This window comes from Schistocerca serialis, chromosome 2, assembly GCF_023864345.2.
Source record: "Schistocerca serialis cubense isolate TAMUIC-IGC-003099 chromosome 2, iqSchSeri2.2, whole genome shotgun sequence".
NCBI classification, from domain to species: domain Eukaryota; kingdom Metazoa; phylum Arthropoda; class Insecta; order Orthoptera; family Acrididae; genus Schistocerca; species Schistocerca serialis.
The window spans coordinates 760,964,045-760,989,481 of record NC_064639.1 but is presented as its reverse complement, the minus strand read 5'-3'; the positions used below and the strand labels follow the sequence as shown (position 1 = coordinate 760,989,481).

The window sequence follows — 25,437 nt, the reverse complement described above, 5'->3', positions numbered from 1 at the left end:
GAACCAAAAAAGTGACTGTTAATGTGCTCAATTTCACACAACAAATGCAAAACTCAAAATATTTCAACTCCCTCTCACATTCTAAAACCAAACTAAAAAGCATGACTTAAGGTAACAGGAGTATAGTTCAATAAGCACAAACTAAATGAAACACCATGTGTGTAAAATCCCTACATTCAGAGATGGCATCAGCATGTGGATTAGTTAATCTAAAAACTCTGTTCTGCATGCTTTATACTTAGAAATCTCTCTCACTGTGACAACCACGCGACAGGATTGCTAGCATACTTTTTCCCTCAGGTTGTACCATTTAATAATTTTCTGGGACAAAGCAGTTAAGGTCAAAAGTATATTTTTTCTATAAAAGCATGCAGTCAAAAATTGAACATCTTGCAATAGCTTCCTCAAAGACATTGGGTTTCTTATGCTCATATGTCAATAAATTTACTCCGTAATGGTGTTTTTGATTAATAATGAATGTGAATGAATTCTGAAATTCAAATCCACAACACTAAAAGTACAAATAATTTCCATATAGACCATGCTTCATTGTCTAGGGTTCAAAACAGAGTGCCCCCCCCCCCCCCCTCCATCCCTCTATCCAGCCCCTACCCACCACACACACATACAAAGAGAGAGATATCTAGCTTCATGTTTAATCTTGCAGCAACACTTCTGCAAGTAAAAAGAGAAACCACTGAGTTGGTCCTCTTTATTTAAATTCAAAAGAATGTAATGAAAATTACACAAATAAAGCTAAGGGTTGAGAGTTAAAATGCTGCAGGAAATGATGGTCATCTTTATCTTCTCTAATTCACGCCCCCCCACGTCCACCCCGCATGCGCACGTGCACACACACACACACACACACACACACACACACACACACACACACACACACACACACACACATTTCTCTCTCCATTTCAAAACAAGAACTTGGTACTACTTCAGTATTCTGATGTAACTACAAGTAACCTGCCTCTCTTATGTATTTGATAATTTCAAGAGGTCTTTTGAAGTGCAAGTAAGCATCAATCAAACAAGCAAAGAATGAACTAGCGATTTATAAACAAAATGCAAGGTTCTGCTGAACATGTTGTATGAACAATTATACAGTTGGTCAGAATTCACTAGTTAATCAAACTGCTTAATGGAAGAGCAATATCTGCTCTCCAAGAATGTACTCCCCCATATATATGAAGGTAAATTACCAAAATAGCTCCCACACACTGGTGTCAGTATTCAACAAAGAAACAAAATTCTCAGTTTCATGCAAATACAATTACAAAAGATTTCTTCTTGTCTCATCTAATCATAAAATGTAAAATCTACATAGAAAAATCCAAATTAAAGTGCAACAAAGAAGATGATAAAAAATGGACCACAAGTGTATTTGGATTGCTAACTACAACTTCAAATTTTTTGAGTGTTGCTGCTCAGTATGTGATAACTGAAAGTAAAATGATTAAAAAATTAATATTATCAAATATGAGAACCCTCACCTCACTGAAGTAGTCTTCAAATATCAATTCATGATTTAGCAAGGAAACTCCCTTCACATGGTCTGCAAAAAGCAATAATGTATGAAATTCTGTGATGACAAATGCAAGTGGAGCCCCTTCAGATGGTGCAGGGTAATGCAGCAGCTGGCTGTTGCTCAGGACAGAATCACTATTGCTAGTGTCAAGCTGTAGAGAAAAGAGAAGGTCAACTGATAATGAACACTCACAGGACTAGAAATATTTATTACATATTAATGAATAGCCTATCAGAGACTGATGCAACATTTCTACATGAACCAGTAATACACCTGTGAGGTAAACACATAAAAATATTTTTTCCATTGCCAGTATTATAAGTAACCTCATAACAACATAAAATATGGAGAATGCAGGCGAGTTTTGGGCTTCTGCACTTCGAAATTTTTTTACACCAAGGCTACGTAGATATATACACTTTTCATTCCATAGATCCAAGACAAGGAGCTCCTTATGAACAGAGAACATGTAACAGATTTATACATAAAGCAGCATCTTTATATTTAGTATCATACACTGAGTATCTAATATCACGTCTTGTTGTTCCAAAAATTAAAAATTTTATCTGTACACAATTATCTCAAGTTTCTAATTCAAGATTGGCACATAATGTGTGGAGCAGATAACAACAAAATAAATACAATGCACTGAAGAATACACTTGACATGAAAAGGTTCAGCACAAAACAACATACTTTCTCTCATTTTACAAAATACCAGTCCAAATATATCATGCAAACCACTGTATCAGTCACTTCTCTCCTATTGCACTCACAACTGAAGTGGATGACAGATCTGCATCCGTATTCCTCTGTGCACACCCTAATTTTGTGCGTACTGTTCTTGTGGTCCTTACACTAATTGTACACAGATGAGCCAAAACATTATATCATTGCCCACCATTAGATTAATTGCTCTCTGGTCATATTGTGAGCAAGTGAATCAGTAAGGAAAGTGTATAACTTGAGTGGAGAAAAATGGTAAATTATTTTAGCAGTAGTTCAGACCACAAATGGAAATCCACTGACATTAATGACTTTGAAACGACAGATTGTTATAGACGATTACAGTCCAGTGGCTGGGAATGGGCATATCAGCAATGTCAAAACATTCTACTGGTGTGAGCATTTACGGAAAGTGGCTGAAGGATCATGAAACCACAGTAGGCAACATGATGTTGGACATCCATGCCCCATCAGAGAATGAGGTGGTCACATGATTGCCTGCTCTGTAACACAGATGTGGCGACAGAAAACAATGCTGGTGCAGTGTTCAGAGCACAATGTTCCTTGCAGCTGAACATGTAGCTCCATAGCACATGAACCTTACATACACCTATGTATGTTGACCCAACAGCACTAGGTTATGACTGTAGTGGGCACAGGATCATTGACGGTACCCCACGAATCAACAGAAACATGTTGTCTGGTCAGATGTATCACATTTTCTGTTAACCATGCCGATGGTCATGTCTGGATACACTGACATACAGGTAAATGGTTACCAAAACAGATGCAAGTGGAGGGTTTACTATTATCTATGGAGGATTTTCATATGGACTACCATGGGATCTGTGGTAATAACTGAAGTCATCATGACGGCTGTGGAGTATGTGAATCTTACTGCAGACCTCATTCATTCCACAATGCTTGATGTCTTTCCTGACAGCAATGTAATCTTCCAGCAGGATAACTTTCACCACAAGGCCAGAATCACCTTAAAGTAGTTTCAGGAGCTCGATAGTGAACTCACATTGACGTCTTGGTCACTAAATTCATCTGATCTGATGGAACACATCTGGGATATTATCAGGTAGAATCTGTGTTGTATTGCATTCCAAAGGGGACCAACACATTATTAAGCAGGTTGTCACAATGTTTTGGCTTATCTGTGTACAACAGGAGCTTGCATGCATATGATGCTTTACTTAGATGTCTGATCTATATCTGTAGCAATATTGGAAATTCCTGGATGGAAAAATTAGTAAAATAAGGGAAAGGCAACCACTTACCTATAGAGGATTGGTGCACAGCACACAGAAACAGTGATGGTGGTGGTTGTGGCAGCAGTGCTGGTGATATGATAATGGCAATGACGAAGAAGCATAAATCATCAAGCAACTTTGGGACTAGCATCAGAGTTTAGAATGTAACCAAACTTAAAAGTTAATTGCAGGATAATGAACAGATAAAATCACCAGACAGAATAGCCACACTAGATATTAACAAGTGAAAATGAATATTAACTTCATGCAAATGTGGTACAGTAAAAGAAATATCTAGGAACACAGTTTAGTTCAGTAGTTAAGTCAGACTACTTTTCCTGATGATTGTCCAAAACACTTATAACTTAACATATACGAGGGGCTTTCAGCAATTTAAGATGACAATGTTATAATTTTGCTCCTTAAATTACACACAAATTAAGATCATTTATGAGTAAAGGAATAAAATAAATTTACTATTTGTAGAACTGAGCCATCTCCGAAAAGTCTTCCGGGAAAACGGGTACAGCCACGGACAGGTGTCACGCACTATATCTAGTGTGACACACAAGAAACACACCAACAGAGAACACCACCTAAGAAGAAAGCAAGAAACTTGTGTTTTTGTCTTTCTGTGGTACAGTGATGGGAAGGATTAGCCGGCTCCTGAAGAGATATAACATTTCATCGGTGTTCAGGCCCTCAGCAAAAATCCGACTGCTCATGAGGCCTGTGAAGGACAATCTAGGACAAAGTGTACAAGATACCATGTCAGTCTGGCTGTTACTACGTTGGCCAAACAGTACGTACTATGGAGCAATCCCAGACGGAACACGAGAGGTGCTTATGGCTATGCTATCCAGAAAAATCAGCTGTGGTAGAACACGTCTTAGAAAATGGACACCGAATTCTATTCGACGAATCATCTGTCGTTATGAGGACGAAGGGATTTTGGGATAGCGTCATAAAAGAAGCTATTGAAATAAAAACCTCTGAAAACACCATCAACAAGGACAGTGGTTTGCACCTCAGCACAGCCTGGGACCCGGCCACCACAAGGTTAAACCGCGGGATGAAAACATTACCATATATGGTGGGGAAGAGAGTACTAGTGATGTCACAGCCAGCAGTGCGGCTATATAATGACGCGGCCACGGTGACACAGCAGTTATTCTTACCACTTCACAATGACTGAGGAGAGCTTGGTTGAAAGCTCTTGGGATTTTAACCACCTGACATGGCTGGAAGCCCGAGAAAATTTTATTAATTATTATTTGTATGTTCAACTTGTGAAATCAACATGGAATGCAACATTACTGCATTAAAAACACACAAAGATAATTTGCCAGAAAATAATTTGACTTGTCTTGGTATCCGAGGTTAAACAAAATGATCATCATTTGTGCCATTGCTTCAGCTTATTAACAACATTTGCACTACTCATTAGCTTCAAGACCAGAACATAAAACCAGGAATTGACAGACACATGGTATACGCTATGCTGCAGCCCTTACAAATACATTTTCTTAAGACTATAGGTATGCTGCTTCTTTATAATACCAGTACAACACTGCAATAATTTCTTAAAACATTCAACATTCAGAGTCTGCTGCACTGATTTGCCATAACTGTCAGAAAAGGATAAAGAAATTTAATTTTTACTGAAAAGTGATGAGGAGCCAAGGTCTGCTACGCTTTGTTTGGATACATGAATAACGCCTATGCAAATATTCTTGCCTTCTGTTATGTTGCATCATGAATAGAATGTACAGTTTCAAAACTAAAACAAAATTAAATCTGTCTGCCTATTAATTTTGCACTTCTACTCACATTCCTTTGTTTTACATATCACAAGAAAAGAATTGCAACCATGGCTGCAAAAAGCTCATTATGACACCTACCTCTGCCACACTTAATCACTTAAGCTTTCAAACCATACAAACATCTTTCGACTGAAGTGTTGTTCATGCTACAATATGGTCAACATAAAAAGTTTCAGAAATATTTTTCACTTATTTGTCCTTTTAATTTGATCACGCAACATAATTTTCTCATCTCTACTGTATATGATTGTTTTTTTATTTATTTACCTGTCCATAAAATATTCCAGGCTCAGTTAGCCAAGCGATGATTTTTGGGAGTCCTTTAGGTGTCTGGTAATGAAACTCTAGTCTGGAATATTTCAAACTGCTAGGGATTTCTTGAAATCGTTCTGAAATAAATTCATGAAGTTCATCTAATAAGTAAATATCTCATACTAACCTAGAAAAAGAACGTTATTCTTTATTACCTGGATTTGATATATAGCTGCTGAATATCTGTGTGAAAAATAATTTTTCTTCAGCATTTGTCACACTGCCAATGAACTGATACAAGCGACAAGGAGTTGTCACAAGAATGAAATATGTATCTGTACTAGGTATTCGATGGAATTCCAATCCTGTTATTGGTACATTCTCTCCTTTGCCAATATCAAACACCTGTTACATGAACAATTATTTCAGTTTCCAAGATGTGATATTTGAATAATTTCAATATACTGCATTTGGCCGGGAATATAAACTTAATTTAGATTGAAATTTACAGTGACAACACAGAAATTAGAACTATCACCAAAGTAAGACCTAACATACATAAAAATATTTATCAGTCACTGGTTCATTGCAGAATGATTTCATAGTCTTCTGCTAACAATTGAAATAAAATAAATTGTTAGATGTTGAACAGACACAGCTCATACACACTTTCAAAACAATGAATTTAGAATCTGTTACTGAAAGTTTAATATCTCATTAACACAGAGCGCATCAGAAAATCTGGAAGAATTGAGAATAATGACAGGTCTCCTGTCTCTCAACAAGTCATTGAAGAATTATGGACTTCTACTGGAAGCATGGTTATTTTTGGACAGAGCTATGGGTTACCATCTTACTGTAACTATATTTCTTTACATCTTAATGACTGCATTCTCCTTTCCATAATTATTGTTCATATGAATTGGACACAGTCATACTATGATAAACTGCACCTGTTTTTTTAATCGACAACAGAAGCAGATGTGCTATACATTGCAAGTAAAAGATATCACACCACTTGGTTTAAACTTGCTTTGTTCTAAAGGTTTCTTAAAGGTGTCATTAAAGTAAATTGAGATGTTTATCAGCAATTATAACCTATCTGATAACATGACATGTTTTCCTGGTAAACTCCAATGAATATCACATGGAGTAAATCACCACTCCAGATGTGGCCATTCTTCCTGCTGCAGTAACCCGTTCCACATGAAGAAGGTCTGGGGAGTAAAACATGTGCAATAAAGTAAAGATTAGAGAACATCTGAAAAAATAATGCAAGATTCAAAGTGACGTAAAACCAGTTTCTCTACCCTTTTTTTTGTTTATTTATTTTATTTGGCATGCAGTCACTAACTCTTCAGCACCCTCCCCTAGCATAATCAGGGATGAATTTGGTAAACTATTGCCTACCAGACACTAAAAAGATATTCACACAAAAAGAACAAAACATAAAGCAATTGCATATTAAATTGCCTCCCAAAGAGGAAAACAGTTCGAGACAAATGGCAGCTTAAAAACAGGTATGTGGAGCCACCTGATCACTAACAATGAATGGAAAATCCAAAAATTCTGTATTATACTAAAATCTGCCTCCTATCTGTTTGGGAAAGACTCCTTATATATAAAACTTCAAAAAATGCACAACTTCCAACTCATCCTCAACTAAAATTGAATCTACAAGCATTGCAAACTGTTGGCTAGGATGGGAAAAAGAGCCAGGGCAGGGCTCACGTGCAATGAGAATTTCTTGAGCATCAAATTGTTATGAGTAACATTAAGACGGCTCATAGTGTGTGCTATTATCAATTGATAACCAGTCAAGCAACAGTAATGTATCAGGGGACTCACTGCAGGGAACTTTTGCTGCCAAATCAAATTTACTGGTTTGGAACATTCTGGTGTATTCATAAGCAATTCTGCTTTTCCCTTTCTACTATTCCATTAGTTACTGGTCATAAACAAGATTGTTTTGGTACCATGTAAATTCAGGAACAAAAACTTCACTATTAATATATGAAAATGAAAGCTGCAGAACTGCAATACTTCAGTGGAGATGGAGATAATGCTTACCATAACATCTGCACTACAAACCTTTAGAATGTTACTGAAAAATCAACTGTTGTGTTTCTTCACTTAAAGTTACGCAATGTACTGAGTAACAAAACAATGAAATCCATTTATAGCAAAGAAGGAATTTTTATTTAAATTTTATACTTCTCCTCTCAGATGAATGGAAATGACAATAATAAATGTATGAAGCACTGGTATTCTTGATCATTTTCTTCCGTGAATCTATACTCAAAAAATCAGAAAGTGTAATTGTGAACTGTTCATGGCAGCTATATATTTCCACAAATGGTAGATAGTTAAATACGGAACAAACTCACTAGCTGCTGTACTACATTCAACTTGTATAACATATTGTGAAACTATCATTTTAAGAATTTTGCATTCAAATAAAATCTCAAGCATTATGAGTTAGCACTAAAATGCCCTTAACTTCAGACAATGTTGCAGCACAACTAGCTGCTCTATGGTGTAAGAAATCTCTCATGAGCCTGCCCATGCCAGTTCAAAAACCTGTGCAATGGCTGTGTATTTTCTCATGGCTAGGATCCGGTAGATTGAGGGTGTTGGCTCAGATTTTCTGATTGTTCATGTTCAGTAACAGCCTTTCCTATATAAGGATATCTGCATACATGTTGCCACAGTTATCCGTCATGCAAGTGAATTCCCATTATCCATTGATGTCATCATGTTAAGCAACTCATTGTAAGTATAGCTGTCCTGGTTGTTCCAAACTCTGGAAGAACTGCAGTCATTCAGATATGATCTGTGACAAGGGGCTAGGTCACAGTTGTGGATTAGTCTGTCCACAAGCTCATCCAGGGTGAGGGCAGAAGACTCTGGCCGATACAAAACAAGACCATATTTCCATCATCGGGCAGCGTCTATGACGTGTGTGACCACAGATGATGGACCATGTGTGCTACCCGTGAACTTCAGTCCTAATGAGTGCTGTCAAATGCCAGGAATGGTGCAAGCATGGTCTGTGTTGAGATGGGTGGGGTTACCACATGGTAGGTCAACACCTGCTCCAAGAGTTGCTGTAGTTGCAGCTCCTGACATTTAAAAATCAGCTGTTGTTATTGTATCTGCCAGTGCTGTTTCTAAATCTCTGTCACTGAAGGGGTCACAATGTAAACTTATGTCCTACTACACTATACATATAATATATCCTTAATATCTCATTGTCACTTTGAGGTCTTCCACATCAAATAATGTCTGACAGGATACAGTTAGTTTATCTATCATTAGGTACACTTACGAAAAAAAAAAAAAAAAAAAAAAAAAGTCCTTCAGTCCACGAAAACAGCATAAAATAATAGTTCAGGAATTGTACTTCTAGACAAGAAATATTATTCGGGAGACTCTGACACCTACTCAATTCTATAGCCAGTAATTGACAGCACTTTCAATACTGGTGCAGATTTACAGTCTATCAGGCAATGCTACTTTGTACGAGCCCAGGCAATTTTACAAAGTTAATCAGCTGCCAGTAAGCAGCATGGATGAAATTAGCTCCAGGGGCAGCAGCAAGGTGAGGCAAAAGTGGTGATGTGTAGTGGAATACTATGTGATGGCAGATGCTGGTGGCACCTGGCTGGTCTGGTGCGAAAGGCTCTCTGACATGCACTGCTTCAGTTCTGTTATATGTGGGTGAAGATACAGCCCTGGAGACATTTTCAAATGATTCATCACCTCCTTTTATAATCAAGAATGCAATCTAACATGCTTGTGTCCTGTTAAAATTGGTGATAGCTATCAGCTGTGACTGCTTTTGACAGCAAAGTTTTCTTAACTGGTTGTGTCAGAAGGTGTCCCAGTGGTACAAATACTCCTCTGAAAGACTCCCCCCCCCCCCCCCCCCCCCAAACACACACACAGAGTCAATAGGACCCTTGGTATTCCCACAATGGAAATTCAACTTAGGCAGAGCTCTGTACACTTGATACAGTGAAATAGTGCAGTGATGCAGTGCTTAGCACACTGAACTCTCATTCAGGAAGAGGACGGTTCAAATCTGTGTCCGGTCACCTTGATTGAAGTTTTCTGTGATTTCCCTAATTTGCTTAAGGCAAATACTAGGATGGTTCCTTTGAATAGGTACAGTCAGTTTCCCTTCCCATCCTGCATCAGTCCCTAATTTTCATTTGTCACTTCAGTCTGCATATGAATATCATAGATGTTTAAGACTTCAAAAGATCTCTGGAACCACATAGTTTCATGCGATTAAAGCACCAAGGCTTGGGTTTCAGGCAGAATCCTCCATTTCATTTGATACTGGTGTGCTATTACAATACAGTTAGAGAGCCTCTGCAATGCTGTTTGAATTTAGGGGGAATACCAGTAGGCTGGAGCATTAATATGGAATTTGGACTGAGGAAGGAAGCATACTAGAGTAGTCCATGCAGTTGCACAAAGTCACTGTGCCCACACAGCGTAGTCATTAGTTAATCTGTCTAGGGAGCAGGAGACCCAGGTTCAAATCCCAGCCTTGGTACAAATTTTCATTTGTCACTTTAGTCTGCTAATATACATCATAGACATTTGAGACTTAAAATGCTCTGTGGAACCACACAAATTCATAAAATGTTTTGGAATACCTGGAAATCCTTGCAATTAAGCTAAGTAATTCAATTTTTTTGAAAAACAAATTGTGTAATAAGAACATGCACTGATCACACACACAACCTACCAGACCATCAACTTCTCTAGTTCCGTACAGAGGCAGATAGCTTGGGAGCTGCGTCCAACACAAATAATGGTTAGATTAGACATTTACAAATTAAAAATTTATTTTGTGTATAGTTCATGCATCACACAACTCACATGATCTCATCCACAGAATTATATTTTAGAAACTTTTTAAATTAAAGTACTTATAACTGTAGTATGTACATGGGCTGCTTCAATCCAGACACAAACCTACATGCAGAAGAGCTGGATGGAAAGCAGCCTCTAAAATGTTTTTGTTTATGGAATGAATTATAGTTTTGCAAAGGATATAGCAAACACTTTTCATAAATATCATAATTATCTCTCTCTTTTCTGATACAATATCATCATCTTATTGTATCTGGGAACTAACAGTCAACCAGTTCTACAATGCAACGTGTCAAGTGCAATGCCTTTATATTTAAAAAAAAAAAAAAAAAAAAAGAGTAGAAAGACTTAACACAAACAAAGATTTACAAGACAATGAATGTGAATATCACACTTCACCAGATGGAAATATATGAAACTAAAGACATTGTCACTCAGACTGTTTCTATGAGGCATCTGCTCATCATCTTCAAGTGCAAACACAGTTAGCTATTGTGGCTTGCCAATTTTTATGATGATTTGCTACAAAAGTGAAGCTGCCGACAGGTACAGCTGTAACATTACTCCACAGAATGTTGACATCTGGAGCCCCTTGGCAGAGAAAGCAATCATGGACTCCCCACGTGTGGCATGGGAAAGGCAGGCACAAGTCTCGGACTCAAGAACATGTCTGCACTCCAGATGTTAGTGCCTGGTTAATCCAGCATGCCTTCAATTTCCCATCGGTGTTACCTTACTGAAATCCTGTGTCTTTAATAGTGCAAAATGTCTGGCCAATGTATTATTTCCCACACTGCCTCAGTGTCTGGTATATTCATCGTATTCTTACACCTAAGCCATCTTTTATGGATCCCACCATCATTTGCACTTGAACCAGAAGATGGAAGAGAAATTCTGTTTGGTGCTTCCTGAAGTCTGCTGATCCTGAAGGACCAACCACCTACATACTGCAGAAAAGCCACTCTAATGGAGGTCTCCCGTTCTTCTGACTCCTGGTTTAATGAGTGCTTGGCTGAAATGCATTGTGAATTGGCTTATTGGAGAACCCATTTTGGAAAAATGCAGATTGGATATGGCTAAGATCTGCTGACGAACACACTCCATCAGATACAGCTTGAACCCTATGAACGAGTGTCTGCAATACACTATTCTGTTAAGATGGGTGATGACAGCTTACAGATATAGGTTGATATGTATTAGTTTCCTAAAAACACTGTGACCCAAGGAGTCATCCTCTTTTCAACAAACCCTTACATCCAGAAACAAGAGGTCTCCATTCTTCTCCAATTTCATGATGAAACATGTATTCAGATAGGAGTGAGATTAAAATGTTCTAAAAATGAAGGAAGTCCAATGTGGCCTTATCACAGGCAGAACTATTGCACCATTGGCCACAGACAAACGAATTCGGTGAGATAACACTGATATGGAATTGACAATTGGACAGCTAAGCCGGGCACCAAAACCTTGCCTATGCTCATATTCTGGAGTCTGTGGATTGCAGCTGGACTTGCATGTGCTGCACATGTATCATCTGTGGCTTGTTTCTCTAGCAGGGGATTCTGGAGTCAATGCTCCCTGAGATGTCGTCTTACGTGGTCCAGTCACATTGATGTGGCCACTGCCTATGTTCAACATCAACAAGCAATAACCATTTACAGAAAACAGTTGATGGCACTAGCAGAGGAGGGTATATAAAGCATGTTGGGTAGATACAGCAAACAGTGCAGTCATCATCACAATGTGGAAATGGAGCAATTTATCTGCCATCCAAAAGGACTGATCATTGGCTTTCGGGACAAGGGTAAAAGCATTACTGAAATGGCTAAGTTTGTAAACTGTTTGTGTGCTGCCATTGTTAAAGTATACTGTGCAGGGCAAAATGGCACCAAAACTGGTGCCAAGGCAACTGTGGTGCAGCATGGGCCATAGATGACAGAGACGTGTACAAGCAAATAGACATGCAACTGTTGAGCAGCTAAGTGCTCAGGAACCAAGGGGCTATTCAGCAAACATTTCTATTTACAGGGCCTTTGCAACATGTGCCTGGTTCATTCACCCATGCCAACTGCTGCTCATTGGCAACAAAGACTGGAATTTGCTTAATGGGTGAGAAACACGGAGAAAATGCTGGCAAGGACAACAGATCCCAATATCTAGGTGGTTCCAGACAGCACAGGTATAATGCAGTCTTCTGCTATCTGTAGACTTGCAACAAATATTTGGCTATTATCTGAAATTTGGCCTATTCAGCAACTTTTATCCTATTTGGTAGAACACTGAATATCTAAGTACGAACATCTAGGTACTATTCGGCTCAATATCAAATACGTAAGTAAGATATTTGGTTGTAGTCAAATACTGGTAAAATGAAAATATTGATTTATTTTATAATAATAATAATGTATTTTCCTTGTAATCATTAAAGAAATCAAAGGGATGTAATCAACTTTTGTATTATAAAAATTAACAAAAAACTAGGTATAAAAAAATACATTTATGTAATCCACGAGCACATTTTTTAAAATAATGAAGTCTATGCACTTGAATTCTCACAATTAAAAATTAGAAGTGGAAGATAAGGTGAAGAGAAATTAATTTTTCTGCATTTTTGGCAATAGTTTACTCATTTTCTCCTCATAGATATTCCCAGCTTCCGAGAAAAGGCATTCTTAATAAACACTACTTCCTGGTAGCAACAAACATTTTGTCGCAAGATTTACCAAACACAGTAATTTATCTTTTTCTTGCTGGCCACCATGTGTATGGATTGTCATGACATGATATGTTCTTAATTTATTTCAGTTCATGATATGTTTTTTTTTCCCCCCAATCATCTCTTCAAAGCAATCAATAAAAGATGAGTGAATAGTCTGGCTTAGATTGTGCTCTTTGGTTCTCATCCTCTTGGCCCAAATAGAGGAAAAGTTTGTGCTATTGTCGCTGCTTGTTTCAGAGTTCCTCTTTAGGCTATCAATCAAAATATACTGCCTTACTTTTTCTCTTTGCGGTTGACTAGTGAGAACATTCATTTTAAAGCATGGGTCTAAAGCAGTAGTAACCAAATAATTTTTACTTCTTGTGATGTCTTCAAATCATTCGTGCAACCCTTGCTGTATGACAAGAATCAACTGGCTTAATTTGGGTGTTAGTTCTGATATGCTCAATTTATCACATTATTGCAGTAACATACAGAAAAATTTCAGAAACACAATCATATCCAGAATTCGAAATATTTATTTCCTCAAATGGGTGTAATAATTTCCAAAGCTGCTCTAAAAGCTCCCCCTGTACAGCAATCAGATTGGCAATATCACAGACTGCGAGATAGTGTGAAATGGCCACATTTTTGTTCCATCAGCCTTGCAAACATACAATTCCACTGCATATTGATTGAAATGGCCACATTTTTGTTCCATCAGCCTTGCAAGCATACAATTCCACTGCATATTGATGCCTTGCACCAATTCATGCTGAGGGAGATCCAAATCTTTTTGGACAGAATGCAGTTTTTCCTGTGTAGTGCCAGAATGATTAAAACTAGTTACGATCCTCCTACCTGTTGCTATCATTTGAGTCACATTTGATGGAGCCTTCAGACAATCATCAACAATTAAGTGAAGAGTATGAATGAAACAATGCACTGAGGCCAACTCTGCATTACTAACAGCTCTCACTATGTTTCATCCATTATCAAGAATAACGACATGAATTTCTACGAACTGGATGTCCCACAAACTTGCAATTTCCAGTAAACTAATCATTACGTTTTCAGCTGTGTGATGTCCCTCAAAATGCTTGATGTTCAATACTATATGTTTGACATTCAATTCACAATCAATAAAATATGCAGTAAAACTTAAAAAAAAAAAAAAAAACTGTTTTCATTATGCAAGCATGTTGCATGTCACGGAAAACTTATCAGTCTCTAAAAGTAGTCTTTTAACTGTCTCAACCACCTTATGATATATTTCTGGAATTATTTTGTCTGAAAAGTAAGGGCAGCTTGGTATTTCATACCAAGACAAAGCACTATCAATCAGATCAATCAGTCTTCTAAAATCAACCCTTTCTACTGTACCTACTGCCTCATTGCAAGCGCTATCATTCTGGCAATTAAGAGAAGGTTTTTTTTTCCGTGGGGTCATTAATATCCCATGGTTTACACATTTCAGCACATTCTTCAAAAGTCAGTTGCTTTTTTGATGTCGAAAGTTAACTTACATCTGTATCTTAATCCATAATTTTTTGCCCCTTAGGAAGTGTAGGCTGCAACTTACGATGTTCACTGCTGCATTTATTTTTCAAATGATTTATCATTCCTGAAATAGTTGCCTTCCTTCCAATGCCACCATGAGAATTTTTTATTTTGCTCAGTTTACACACAACCATTTCACTTTTATGCAAATTAAAAAATAGAGACTACAATAAACTATGCTTACATATTGATTAGGTGTATCAAAACTAAACTTGTCAACAAAACAAGCAGCACAGTAACAACCAAGTGCGTGGGACTGCATGGCACGGAAGGGAGGTAAATACATTTGAGCAAGGAAAAAACATGTCGATACAATTTTCCTGCCATGTGTCAGACGAATACTTTTGCCTGATATTCTGCTACAAAGCCCGCACAATACTCGGTATTCGCATATGGCCAAATATACTATTCGTTGCAAGTCTTGTTGTCTACTACAAAGGTAACTTCACAGAAACCTCAATGACAGGGCACAGTCACCATCATTAATGCATCCAAAATGTAACAGCAGCTGTCCAAATTACTGGCTATACAAAACAGAGGTAATCATGTTGGGTACCCAATAGCAGCCTATACTACCACAACAGGCGCTAGGCCTCTATTATGATGATGAATACAATCTGGCAATGCTGAATCTCCTCAGAGCCTCCACAAATAGATACAGTACTGTAAGCAGAATTGGCACTTATCTGAAAAGATGATGTGTTGCCTTGCCTGTGTCCAGGTTGCCACTGAGGTGCAACACTATCAACACACTTCTCTCTGCTTTTCCATAAAAGGATGCTGCAACAATGGTCAACATGCTGACAGTCTGTGGTGCTCCAGACACTGTTGTACTGTCCATGTGGATACATGTCTCACTGCAAACTAGACCATTTCCTGACTTGAGGTACGAAACATGTCAGTAAACTATCCACAGCCATGTGAACAATACGTCTGTCCTCTTGGGCACCAGTCGTGTGGAGGCACTGAGAACCTACGTGGTGATGAGTATGGTTCATCTTCCGAAGCCACTAATTCCATATTCAAATGACAGTCACAGAATCCTGACCAATGCAGCAATATTGTGGAATGATAAACCATAATCTCAACAGGCAATTCTTCTACTGCTGTTGAATTCCAAGATGTGCTGAGAGATGTTTCTCTTTCTTAAGTGAGGTATAATACAATCTTTTCACAAACTATCAAAATAAAGTTTGATTTCTGAATGACATGCCCTTTGTGCAATCTTTCCTTGTATACTGAATGTAGATGGTGTTCCCCATAACTCCTTTGTGCAATTGTATTGAAATGCTAATCATTTGCACATTCTTCTTCTTCTTCTCCTCCTTCTTCTTCTTCTTGCGTTACGGCCTCTGTAGGACCACGGGTAGCCCCTTCGTGGACTGCATTTTCCTCTTCTTCTCCCAGAACCTCTTCATTCTTTCTCTTCTCCTCTCCCGTTCTTCTTCCAAGATCTTCAGTTTCCGTTTCTCCTGGCAACTCCACTGGTGACGTTCTAATCTTTTCCTGTATTCTTCTCTGTCATTGATCTCCGGCATATTTGTCGGTGTATATTTGTTCCTCCAATTTTCTTTTCCTTCGACCTTGATCTGCACACTGAAGCTGTCAAATTGATGTTTGTCCAGGGTGTATATGCAGACAAGGAAAAAAATTCCAGGATTTTTCCATATTTCCCAGTTAAAGACACACTTTTTCCCGGGTGGAAATACACATTTTTCCAGGTGAAAATGCACATTTTTCCGGGTGAAAATGCACATTTTTCCGGGTGAAAATGCACATTTTTCTGGGTGAAAATGCACTTCATCCAAGTTAAGTGACAGTACACTTTCCCTTGGAACTTTAAAACTTATCAATTCTTTGAATGGAAAAGGTTTTATAAACCGGCATAGAACTTCCCAGTACAGCCCAGCAAAAAAAATAATGCATTTTGGAAGGATTTTTGATGCACAGTAACATGTACACTGCATATTTTTGTATTATGAAAATATAAAGATGAATTCCATCAAATATGGAATGTCAGTTTCTGAAGCACTGAATCAAGATTGTGATGCACTTCTGGCAGCCAGTCACAGTTCACGTAACATTATCTTGCCAGAAAATGACAGCAGGTATTCAGAGCATAGGACACGAGACGTAGTCAGTCTATACCAACATCACTGTTAAGTAACACGAACACAAATAGGAAAAGTTCATGGTTTAAATTAATATACATATAGTATAGCTACAAGAAAAGCTAAGCTTTCACATGTAATATTCATCTTTTTTGGTGTATGTTACTATTTAACATACATCAAACACAAATGTGCCAGCATAATTTAAATGACATAAATGTCTGGTCTTCTGGGCCTGAAATTTTTCTAAGACGGTGGTCCTCAAAGTGTTAAGTTTTGCATGAGAGTCAAATGCTCTGTGATTTAAGAAATTCATCGCACATTCTCACAAGTAATGTAATTCATCTTGCGTAAAAGGAACTTTACTTTGAAGGGAGCACTTCTCAAGCCACCATTCGCAATATTCTCCCATGACCTGTTATAATGAATACAGTTGTGACATCATGCTCAACGAAAGCAATTTGTTGTTATGAAATATTGTACAATCTTCATCCTAAAGCCTTTGACAAATTTTGCTGTCATCAAAGCATGCAGGCACAGTGTGCTTTGTTGTTGTTAATGGCACATTTTCTTTACAATGTAAGTTTGATATTGCTTCTCTCTTGTTTATATTTTATTGCTGCAGTATTGTTCTGCAGTAGCGGGCTAGAGTAAAATTCTATGTTAGAATATCAGTTCTCGCCAGGCAAAAATTACAAAAAATCAACTCAAAACTAAAACAACAAAAATTTCTGGAATTATAAAAAGATGCTGGGTTTTTCCCAGTTTTCTCCTAGATGAAAAAATTCCCATGTTTTTCCCCAATTTCCCAGGTGTCATGGGGCGTATACACCCCGAGTGTTACATGCTGTCTTCACGGTGTTGAAATTTTAATGCCCTGTAGTGTATTAGCTTCATTGATCATGTCAATAAGTTAAGATGATTTCATTTTCAATTAGGTAACATTTCAGTGATCTTGAACTCCACACATCACATGTTTTTATGCATTAAACATAGTATTGTCTGCTAACTAAAGTTGGCTGTGCAAGGATATTGTAAATACCAGTCAAGACCACTTTATTTCTGTTGATACATCTACCTGGATCACGTAGGGCATTAAGTGCATCCTTAAAATGTGTGTGTGTGTGTGTATATATATAGGATGAACATTAATAAAACCAACATACTGCAGGGACAAATTCCTGTCTGGAAATGGAGGAAAAAAAGGCCTGTGAAAATGGGTCCAGAAATGCATCACTCCCATGATAGATGGCACTGACCAATGACAGTACCTCTGACCACTTGCTGTGTAGTCCTTGTGTGTTGAAGGCTGTGTGATTGACACAGTGTACTGTAAGAAGTACAAGCTCCAGACAAGTGGCCCACCAATATGGTGCAAGCCCAAGTACAATTATGTGTATCCTGCATGACAACTGCTACTACCCCTATCACCTGCAACACACATGGAACGAACAGCCCATGGTCAGAGGAACTGTCATTTGTCAGTGCCGTCTACTGTGGCAATGAGGCAGTTCTGGACACAAGTTCACAGGACATTTTTCCTCCATTTCAAGTCAGGAATCCATCCCTGCAGTTTATCGGTTTTATTAATGTTCCCCCTGTATTACAGAGGTAAGTGTGAAAAAGAATTTCCTTCTGAAGAGAGAAACTTTAATGAGATATGTGTGTGTGTGTGTGTGTGTGTGTGTGTGTGTGTGTGTGTGTGTGTGTGTGCGTGCATGCGGATATTTTATTAGTCAATAGTTCATTAGTTAGTGAATAGATAGCTCACTTATAGTAAATCGCAAACACTCATTTAAGCAATTGAGAAGCTAAAGAGTTAACTGTTGCTATGAACAATAACTTTTTACACAAGGCTTAGTTTGAACAAACCTGTTTCCAATACTGCTGTCCCGTCTGGAATATTTTGTCACCTTCAAAACTCATTTCTGCTTCAAGGATTAATCCTTTTGATGTCCCAAGAAGTATTGGCCCAGTGACTGACTCAGATTCATTAGCATGATTCCATCCAACAGCTGTGACTTCATGGTTCTTGTTCCTACTAACCTGTTAACAAAAGTATTATCAACTAGCAATGCTTCGCAACTGCCAAAGATATATGACAATTGGATATATGTCCTAATCTCCTCCTCTCTCTGTCCATCTCATCCACCCCCTTCTCTTTGTCCATAGTTTCCTCCTTCCCCTCTCTCTGTCCATCACATCCTACCACCCCACTTATCATTGTCCGTGTCTTCCTCTTCCTCTCTCTGCCCATCTACTCCTCCCTCTGCCTAAGTCTCTCCCCCCCCCCACCACCACCAAAAAAATTGATCTCCTCTTCCGCTCTCTCTCTCTCTCTCTCTCTCTCTGAACTTGACCCTTGTTTACTGTTATTTCAAATGAAACCTTGATTGGAAATTGGGGTTGTGGTGTCGTTGAGTACTGAGAATGGCACACAGTGCAAGAAGTATCGACTGATGGAGAGATACTGCACAGCAAACTGGTATCACCAGGCACCAATGAGGTATTAGGAAGAAGTCCTGCCTAGAGTAGTTCCACGCACCACTGCCACGCCTCTATCCTGAAATAGCTGTGCCAGTCAGCCAGTCAGTAGGAGGACAGTTCTGTTTGAGGTCAGATCCTGCCCCCTTCCAGGAAGCTCCTGTCAGAGTAATGTCACTGTGCTGCCTACTTGCCGTGACACAGCCATGTCAGCCATCAGGGAGTGAAGGGATTTCCATCTCCTGTGAACTGTGCTCACGCAACAAAGCTCTCAGAACTGTGTTAACAAGTGTCTTCAAACTTCTGTTTTTTAGTGGCTGTAGTGAAGCTACAGTAAGGCCATTCTGAACTTGTATCAATTTTCCACTCAGTAATTGTGCTCATTTACTGTGTTCTGAAGCGCAAATCCACTTGTGCAGTTTCATAACTACAGCAAAGATAAGTTTTACTGTAATTAATGAAGTATTACTTATTCATAGTGTTCTAATTAACTACATTACTACTAGCTACCTCATCCAAGAATTCAGACACAACAGAATTTGCTTAGAATGAATGGATAAAGCACTTGAAATCATTGGTTAAAGGGTATGAGAGAGATCTATCCAGCTGCGGGGTCTGGGAGGATAGTGGTTTCAGTAGCAATATTTTGCGTATGTTTAATCTGCAAGTGTGTAGGATTACAAACTTTTTGATAGTTCAGATTCCTTGGTAGTATTCTATTCAAATGCCCATAAGCCATAAATACAACTTTCCTCGATTATGGAAAACTGACTGTGAGGAAGAAAACACATTTAAATAATATGTATATAATTTTTGCTTAAAATTATATGTATTTGGACAAGAAATATACAGGGTTACTCTAAATGATGGACTCATTTGCAAAACTTCACATTTATTCAAGTACAAATCCAAAATGAACAAACTTTATACCAATGAAAAGAGGAAGTTTCAAAGTTTTCTTTCATAATGTTCCAAATAAATTTAATAATTTGTAATTATTTTTTAATAATTATTTAATAATATGAAATGTTATAAATGTTCAATGTGGCCACCGTCTGCTGCACGGAAAGCATTGACGCAGTAGCCAAACTCATCCCACACACACGAAAGTGTATCTGCTGTTACTGAGCGCACGGCAGCAGTGATCCATTCTGCAGATAGTTCAGAGCAGTTGGTAGAGGCGGGGAAATAAACAGCTTCCTTCACATAACCCCATAATAAATAGCAGCAGGTTGTGAGATCAGGAGATCTCAGTGGCTAGAAGTGCAGAACCAGGTCCTCAAGTCCCCTGTGGCCGATCCAGCACCTGAGGAAGGAAGTCATTCAAAAAGCCTCGTACATCACGGTGCAATGGGGCGGAGTTCCATCCTGTTGGAAAATAAAGTCCTAGGAATCTTCCACAACTTGAGGGAACAGCCATTGTTCCAACATGTCCAGGTACGTGATTCCCATTACAGTTCTTTTCGCAAAGAAAAATGGTCCATAAACCTTTGTATGGGATATGGCATAGAACATGTTGATCTTCGGTGAGTCTCTTTCATGGTGCAATGGTGAATGCATATTTTCAAAACCCCATATGTGAACATTGTGCCTCTTGATTTTTCCACTAGGGTGGAACATCACTTCATTGCTAAAAATTACAAGCTGCAGAAATGCAAAATTGCTAGCACATAACCACAAAATGTGAGATGCTTCTCTTTGTCATTGGGGTTGAGAGCCAGCACAAGTTATAATCGGTAGGGCTTGTACAGCAAACACTGTCTCAGAACTTTCCATACTGTTGGTTGGGGTATTCCAAGTTCTCAACTGGCTCTATTGGTAGATTTACTGGGGCTACGTACAAAACTTTCTTGAATCTGTCAGATATCATCCTCTGACATATGCAGTTGGCCTGTGCTTTTTCTTTTGCACACACTCCCAGTCTGTTTAAATTGCTTAAACCAGTGGCTAATGCTTTTGGGAGTTGGGAGTTGAATACTGAATTTGGTACAAATTGCCCACTCTGCACTGCAATTTGCAACTCACTTTTCATGAACTCAAGAATGCAGAAAAGCTTGTGCTCCACAACTGCCATCTCACTCACCACTGACAGTGAAACAGAATGATGGCCCCGTTGCCACACAAACTCTACTGACCACTTCTGAAACCATCACCGCCTGCCCACCACTGCCTGCCAAAAACTTTAAAAATATCTCTGTCCATTAATATAATGCTTGTTCATTTTTGATTTGCACTTGAATATGTACGAATTTTTGAAAATGGGTCCATCATTTAGAATAACCCTTTATATAACAATGTGTCTAATAATTTAAATGACCTGCTATCACAAGTAAAACAGACTGCATGAAAGGAAATGAAACCACACATTTTCACAGCACAATACAGTATTTTTCCCTTGCAGTTTGTTTTAACAGAAAACCCATACATTAATGTCTTGAAGAATTGGATGTACTGATGTTGGTCTACATCTTCACAGCATGATATTTTGATGTCATAGCTCAGTGTCTTCATCGTGCGTTTCCTGTGCTAGGCATAGTTGAACAGTGTCACACGCCAGCAAGAAGGTAGGCACACAACGTGCCATCCAAGCCGTCATGGTAGCAGGGCTGCTGAGCAACATTTTCATTGTATTTGTGGCATCAAGATAAATGAGAAGTTGGGGTGGAGTTTTATAACCTTTATTTGAAAACATTTACAAAATGTGCTCAAAGTTACTCCCTCCTGCTTGCATTCTCACCGTGCAATGACACTGGAGTGACTGTTGTACTCTTTCAAACACTACTAGCAAAGTGGAAATTGCATCAGAGGCTGCCATAATGTGCACTATCACCTCTTCATCAGTATCAATGGGTGTTTCATAGACAACAGATTTTAGGTGGCCCCAGAAAAGAAAAATGAATGGGCATCAAGTTGGGTGGAATGTGCAGGTGATGCCACCAGCCCACTGCGCCCTATCCAGTTCTCACGAAAGATTTCATCCAAATTCATTTTTGCTGCATGTGCGAAGTGCCAAGGCGCACCATCGTGTTGGCACCACATTTGTTGTCACACACTGAGTGGAACATGTTCCAACAACTCTGGCAGAATTTCTCGTACAAAGATTAGGTATCTGTTCGTGTTCAGTTGCTGAGAAAACATGTATGGACCAACCAGATTATCACCCACCAAGCCAGCCCAAATATTGACAGTGGAGCAGTCTTGGTGACCATAAACGAAGGCAGCGATTTTTCCGAGCCCAAACGTGTTGACAGAGACTGTTGAACATACCCTCTTGTGTAAAGGATGCCTTATCCATAAAAATTACATGGTTTGGAAAGTCCAGTTGAATAGCACACTTTTGCAAAAACCACTGGCAGAATTCAATCTGACATGGAAACTTGTCTGTGTTAACGGCGTGAATCTGCTGAAGGCAGTACGGGTGCAAATAATCTTCATGCCACATCCATTTCTCGTGCAAGACACACCGAGCTAGTTATGGGTGTGTTTTCCAGCAGTGCCAATGCCTTCTCTTCAAGCCCTGGTATACACACTGTGCACTGACAACCACATCCATCACGCCTTCGCATCTATAACGCAAAATGAATACACCAGATTTTGAAGTAGGCCTTAAATGTGCATGTGGCATTATGAGAACGAGCTAGTGGAAAACATACCTCAAGTGAACCTGTCTGTCATAGGGACCTGTGAATAGCAGTAAATGCACCTGGATCTGACACTCAAGATTTGGAAACCACTGAATGTACAAACATTGGGCAGCATCAACATTTCCATCCGCCACCCCATATGCATAGTGTATGTCTGCCCCCCCCCCCCCCCCCAATAATAGCGCTCCATTTCCTCTCTCCTCCATACAGTAACAAACACAAGAGTTTCCCTGTTTGATGGCAGAGTGACACAGGGTGAACCAGACTCCACAGCGTGCACATGTGTTGCTTTGTATGCAACACCTACCAAAGAGGCATTTGCATGTCCCAGTGAGAGGCAGAAAACCTGTAGTGTTGTCCCGCCTGGAATATCCGCAACTATTTTGACTACAGTGTTTGCAAATAAGGGTCTTGAAACTTCAACCTGACGTCTCTTTTACCTTGATGTTACAAGTATATTGAAATCATTGCCCTGCAGACCTCCTACCATGTTGGCTAGGATGGCACGTTGTGTGCTCATCATCTTGGTGCCAAACGACACTATTTAATGACGCCTAGCACCATTTCTTATGACCCATTCTACCAGCCCTCTCACTTTCTCCTTTCATTTCAGATACACCCTTTGTGTGTGTGTGTGTGTGTGTGTGTGTGTGTGTGTGTGTGTGTGTGTGTGTTTTCTCAACAGATGGCAATCCAGTTGGTATACAAACACACATGCATATTATAATGCTATGCTGGCTCAAAACTTCAAATTTCAAATCAATCAGTGGGAAAAATTCGAAGATTTAAGGTTTCGAGCAAACAAACATTTACATTTTTATTTATGTAGATGATGCTGCCAAGCATGAAACAATCTATAATACTTCTGCTATGTCACCACTACTACAAATATCAAAATAGTATTCCTTTTAAAAAGGAAGTTACTTGTAAAAATGTCTTTTTGTTTAATACGGAAAAGCTTACATGCTGTAATGAACTAAGGGCAAAAGTGACAAAGCATTCCCCAGTTCTGCAATAGACTACATTGATACTCAGTAGGGCAGTGGTTCTCAAATCTGAGCATAATTAAAGCTAGAGGAGGGGGGGGGGCGGATTAAACAGCTGTTCATTATGGTTTAATACTGATCCTAAATTATTATTTTTCTCAAATAACCTCTATTACCACTATTAGTTAGAATCTATGATTTATTACACCATCATCAGCCATTTAATGTCAGCTGCTAGATAAAGGCTTCCTCCAGAAACTTCCATAAACTGCACTTCCGGGTGGCAATAAACACTGGTGCTTCCCCTGCAGGTTTACTAATTTGACCTACCAACCTTCCATTACAACTTTTCTCATCTCTTTACACCCAGTAAGGGTGTTCCTTTTCTCATCTACCATTCATTCAGCTATGTCTCGTGCTCACCCCCATTCCATCTTCCACTATAGTCTGTTCCCTGTTTCATTTCTTTAATTTCCTGTCTGCTAGTAATCTACAATATGTGTCTCTCCATTTCTCACTGAGTAAATCTCAGTTCTTGAATGGTTTTTGCATATCAAATCAAATCCACCTTTATTTTGAAAATTCTATTCAGTTAATAAATAAATAAACGAAAACAAAAAAGTTATTCCATGTCACTTTTAATCTTCTGTTCATTTCTTTTCAAGTGCATCCACTCATTGTTGTCAGCACTTGTCATCAGCAAAGCTTTCAACTGGCAACTATTTTCCTGACTCAATAAATCAGCAAGTAAATGCTGGTAATTTAGGATAATTTTCAGGGAATGAAGGATATTTTCAGAAAAGTGAAATTTGAGGCAAAGTGCAATTATTTTCAATTCAGGATCACTGTAAGCAAATTTTGATGAAATACAAAAAGTGTCAAGTATGCGATTCTGCAATCTGCAGTTGAGAAAAGTATTCTTGACTGGAAGTGGAAACAAAACTGAAGAATCAAAATGAACTTGGTGTGTAATTTATAATGTTCATTGGTTGATTCCTCAGTGAATATAAGAAATGATTGTTAGAAATAATCAAGACCAAACTTCTCACTGACATAATTTCAATGGTTTGAAATGTATAAAAATGTTAATTTTATTTGTTTGATTTCTGGCTAAATATTATTAATCTTCATGTATTTAAAAATAGAAGGAACAGCTGACATAACATGAGGCCGTTCTCCACTTCATGGAATATGAATGAAGAACCATTGATGGAGACATTATTTGAGTATTAATTCTGACTGACCTACGCAAGACTAATCTGAATGGTATCTTATGTCACAAAATACTGTTACTGTATACTCATTTACACATTTCTTTTCTTTACCAATTCATTATCTGATTTTTATTAGGAAAAAATGATCTCTTTTTGAGACAGAGAGTGAAAGGAGGGTGTGTGGGGGGTAGAGTATATAGTGATAGTTTATTATAGTTAAATATTGCATTTTTTGGGTCACTAACATACAAACT

The 25,437-nt window shown here is 38.5% G+C and overlaps 1 protein-coding gene across 2 annotated transcripts in view; it reads right to left on the bottom strand.

The window, feature by feature from the left end:
• The window catches only part of LOC126457972 (vacuolar protein sorting-associated protein 18 homolog), a 260,426-nt gene that overhangs the window by 218,567 nt on the left and 16,422 nt on the right, over positions 1–25,437 (bottom strand). Inside the window, exons 4-8 of one of the 2 annotated variants that reach the window (XM_050094731.1) lie at positions 18,728–18,901; positions 10,359–10,406; positions 5,815–6,004; positions 5,615–5,736; positions 1,506–1,691 (exon numbers count right to left, since the gene is read on the bottom strand). In XM_050094731.1, coding sequence (XP_049950688.1) covers positions 1,506–1,691; positions 5,615–5,736; positions 5,815–6,004; positions 10,359–10,406; positions 18,728–18,901 — 720 coding nt within the window. The remainder of the gene's footprint in view (positions 1–1,505; positions 1,692–5,614; positions 5,737–5,814; positions 6,005–10,358; positions 10,407–18,727; positions 18,902–25,437) is intronic. The other variant, XM_050094732.1, reaches the window with a different exon arrangement.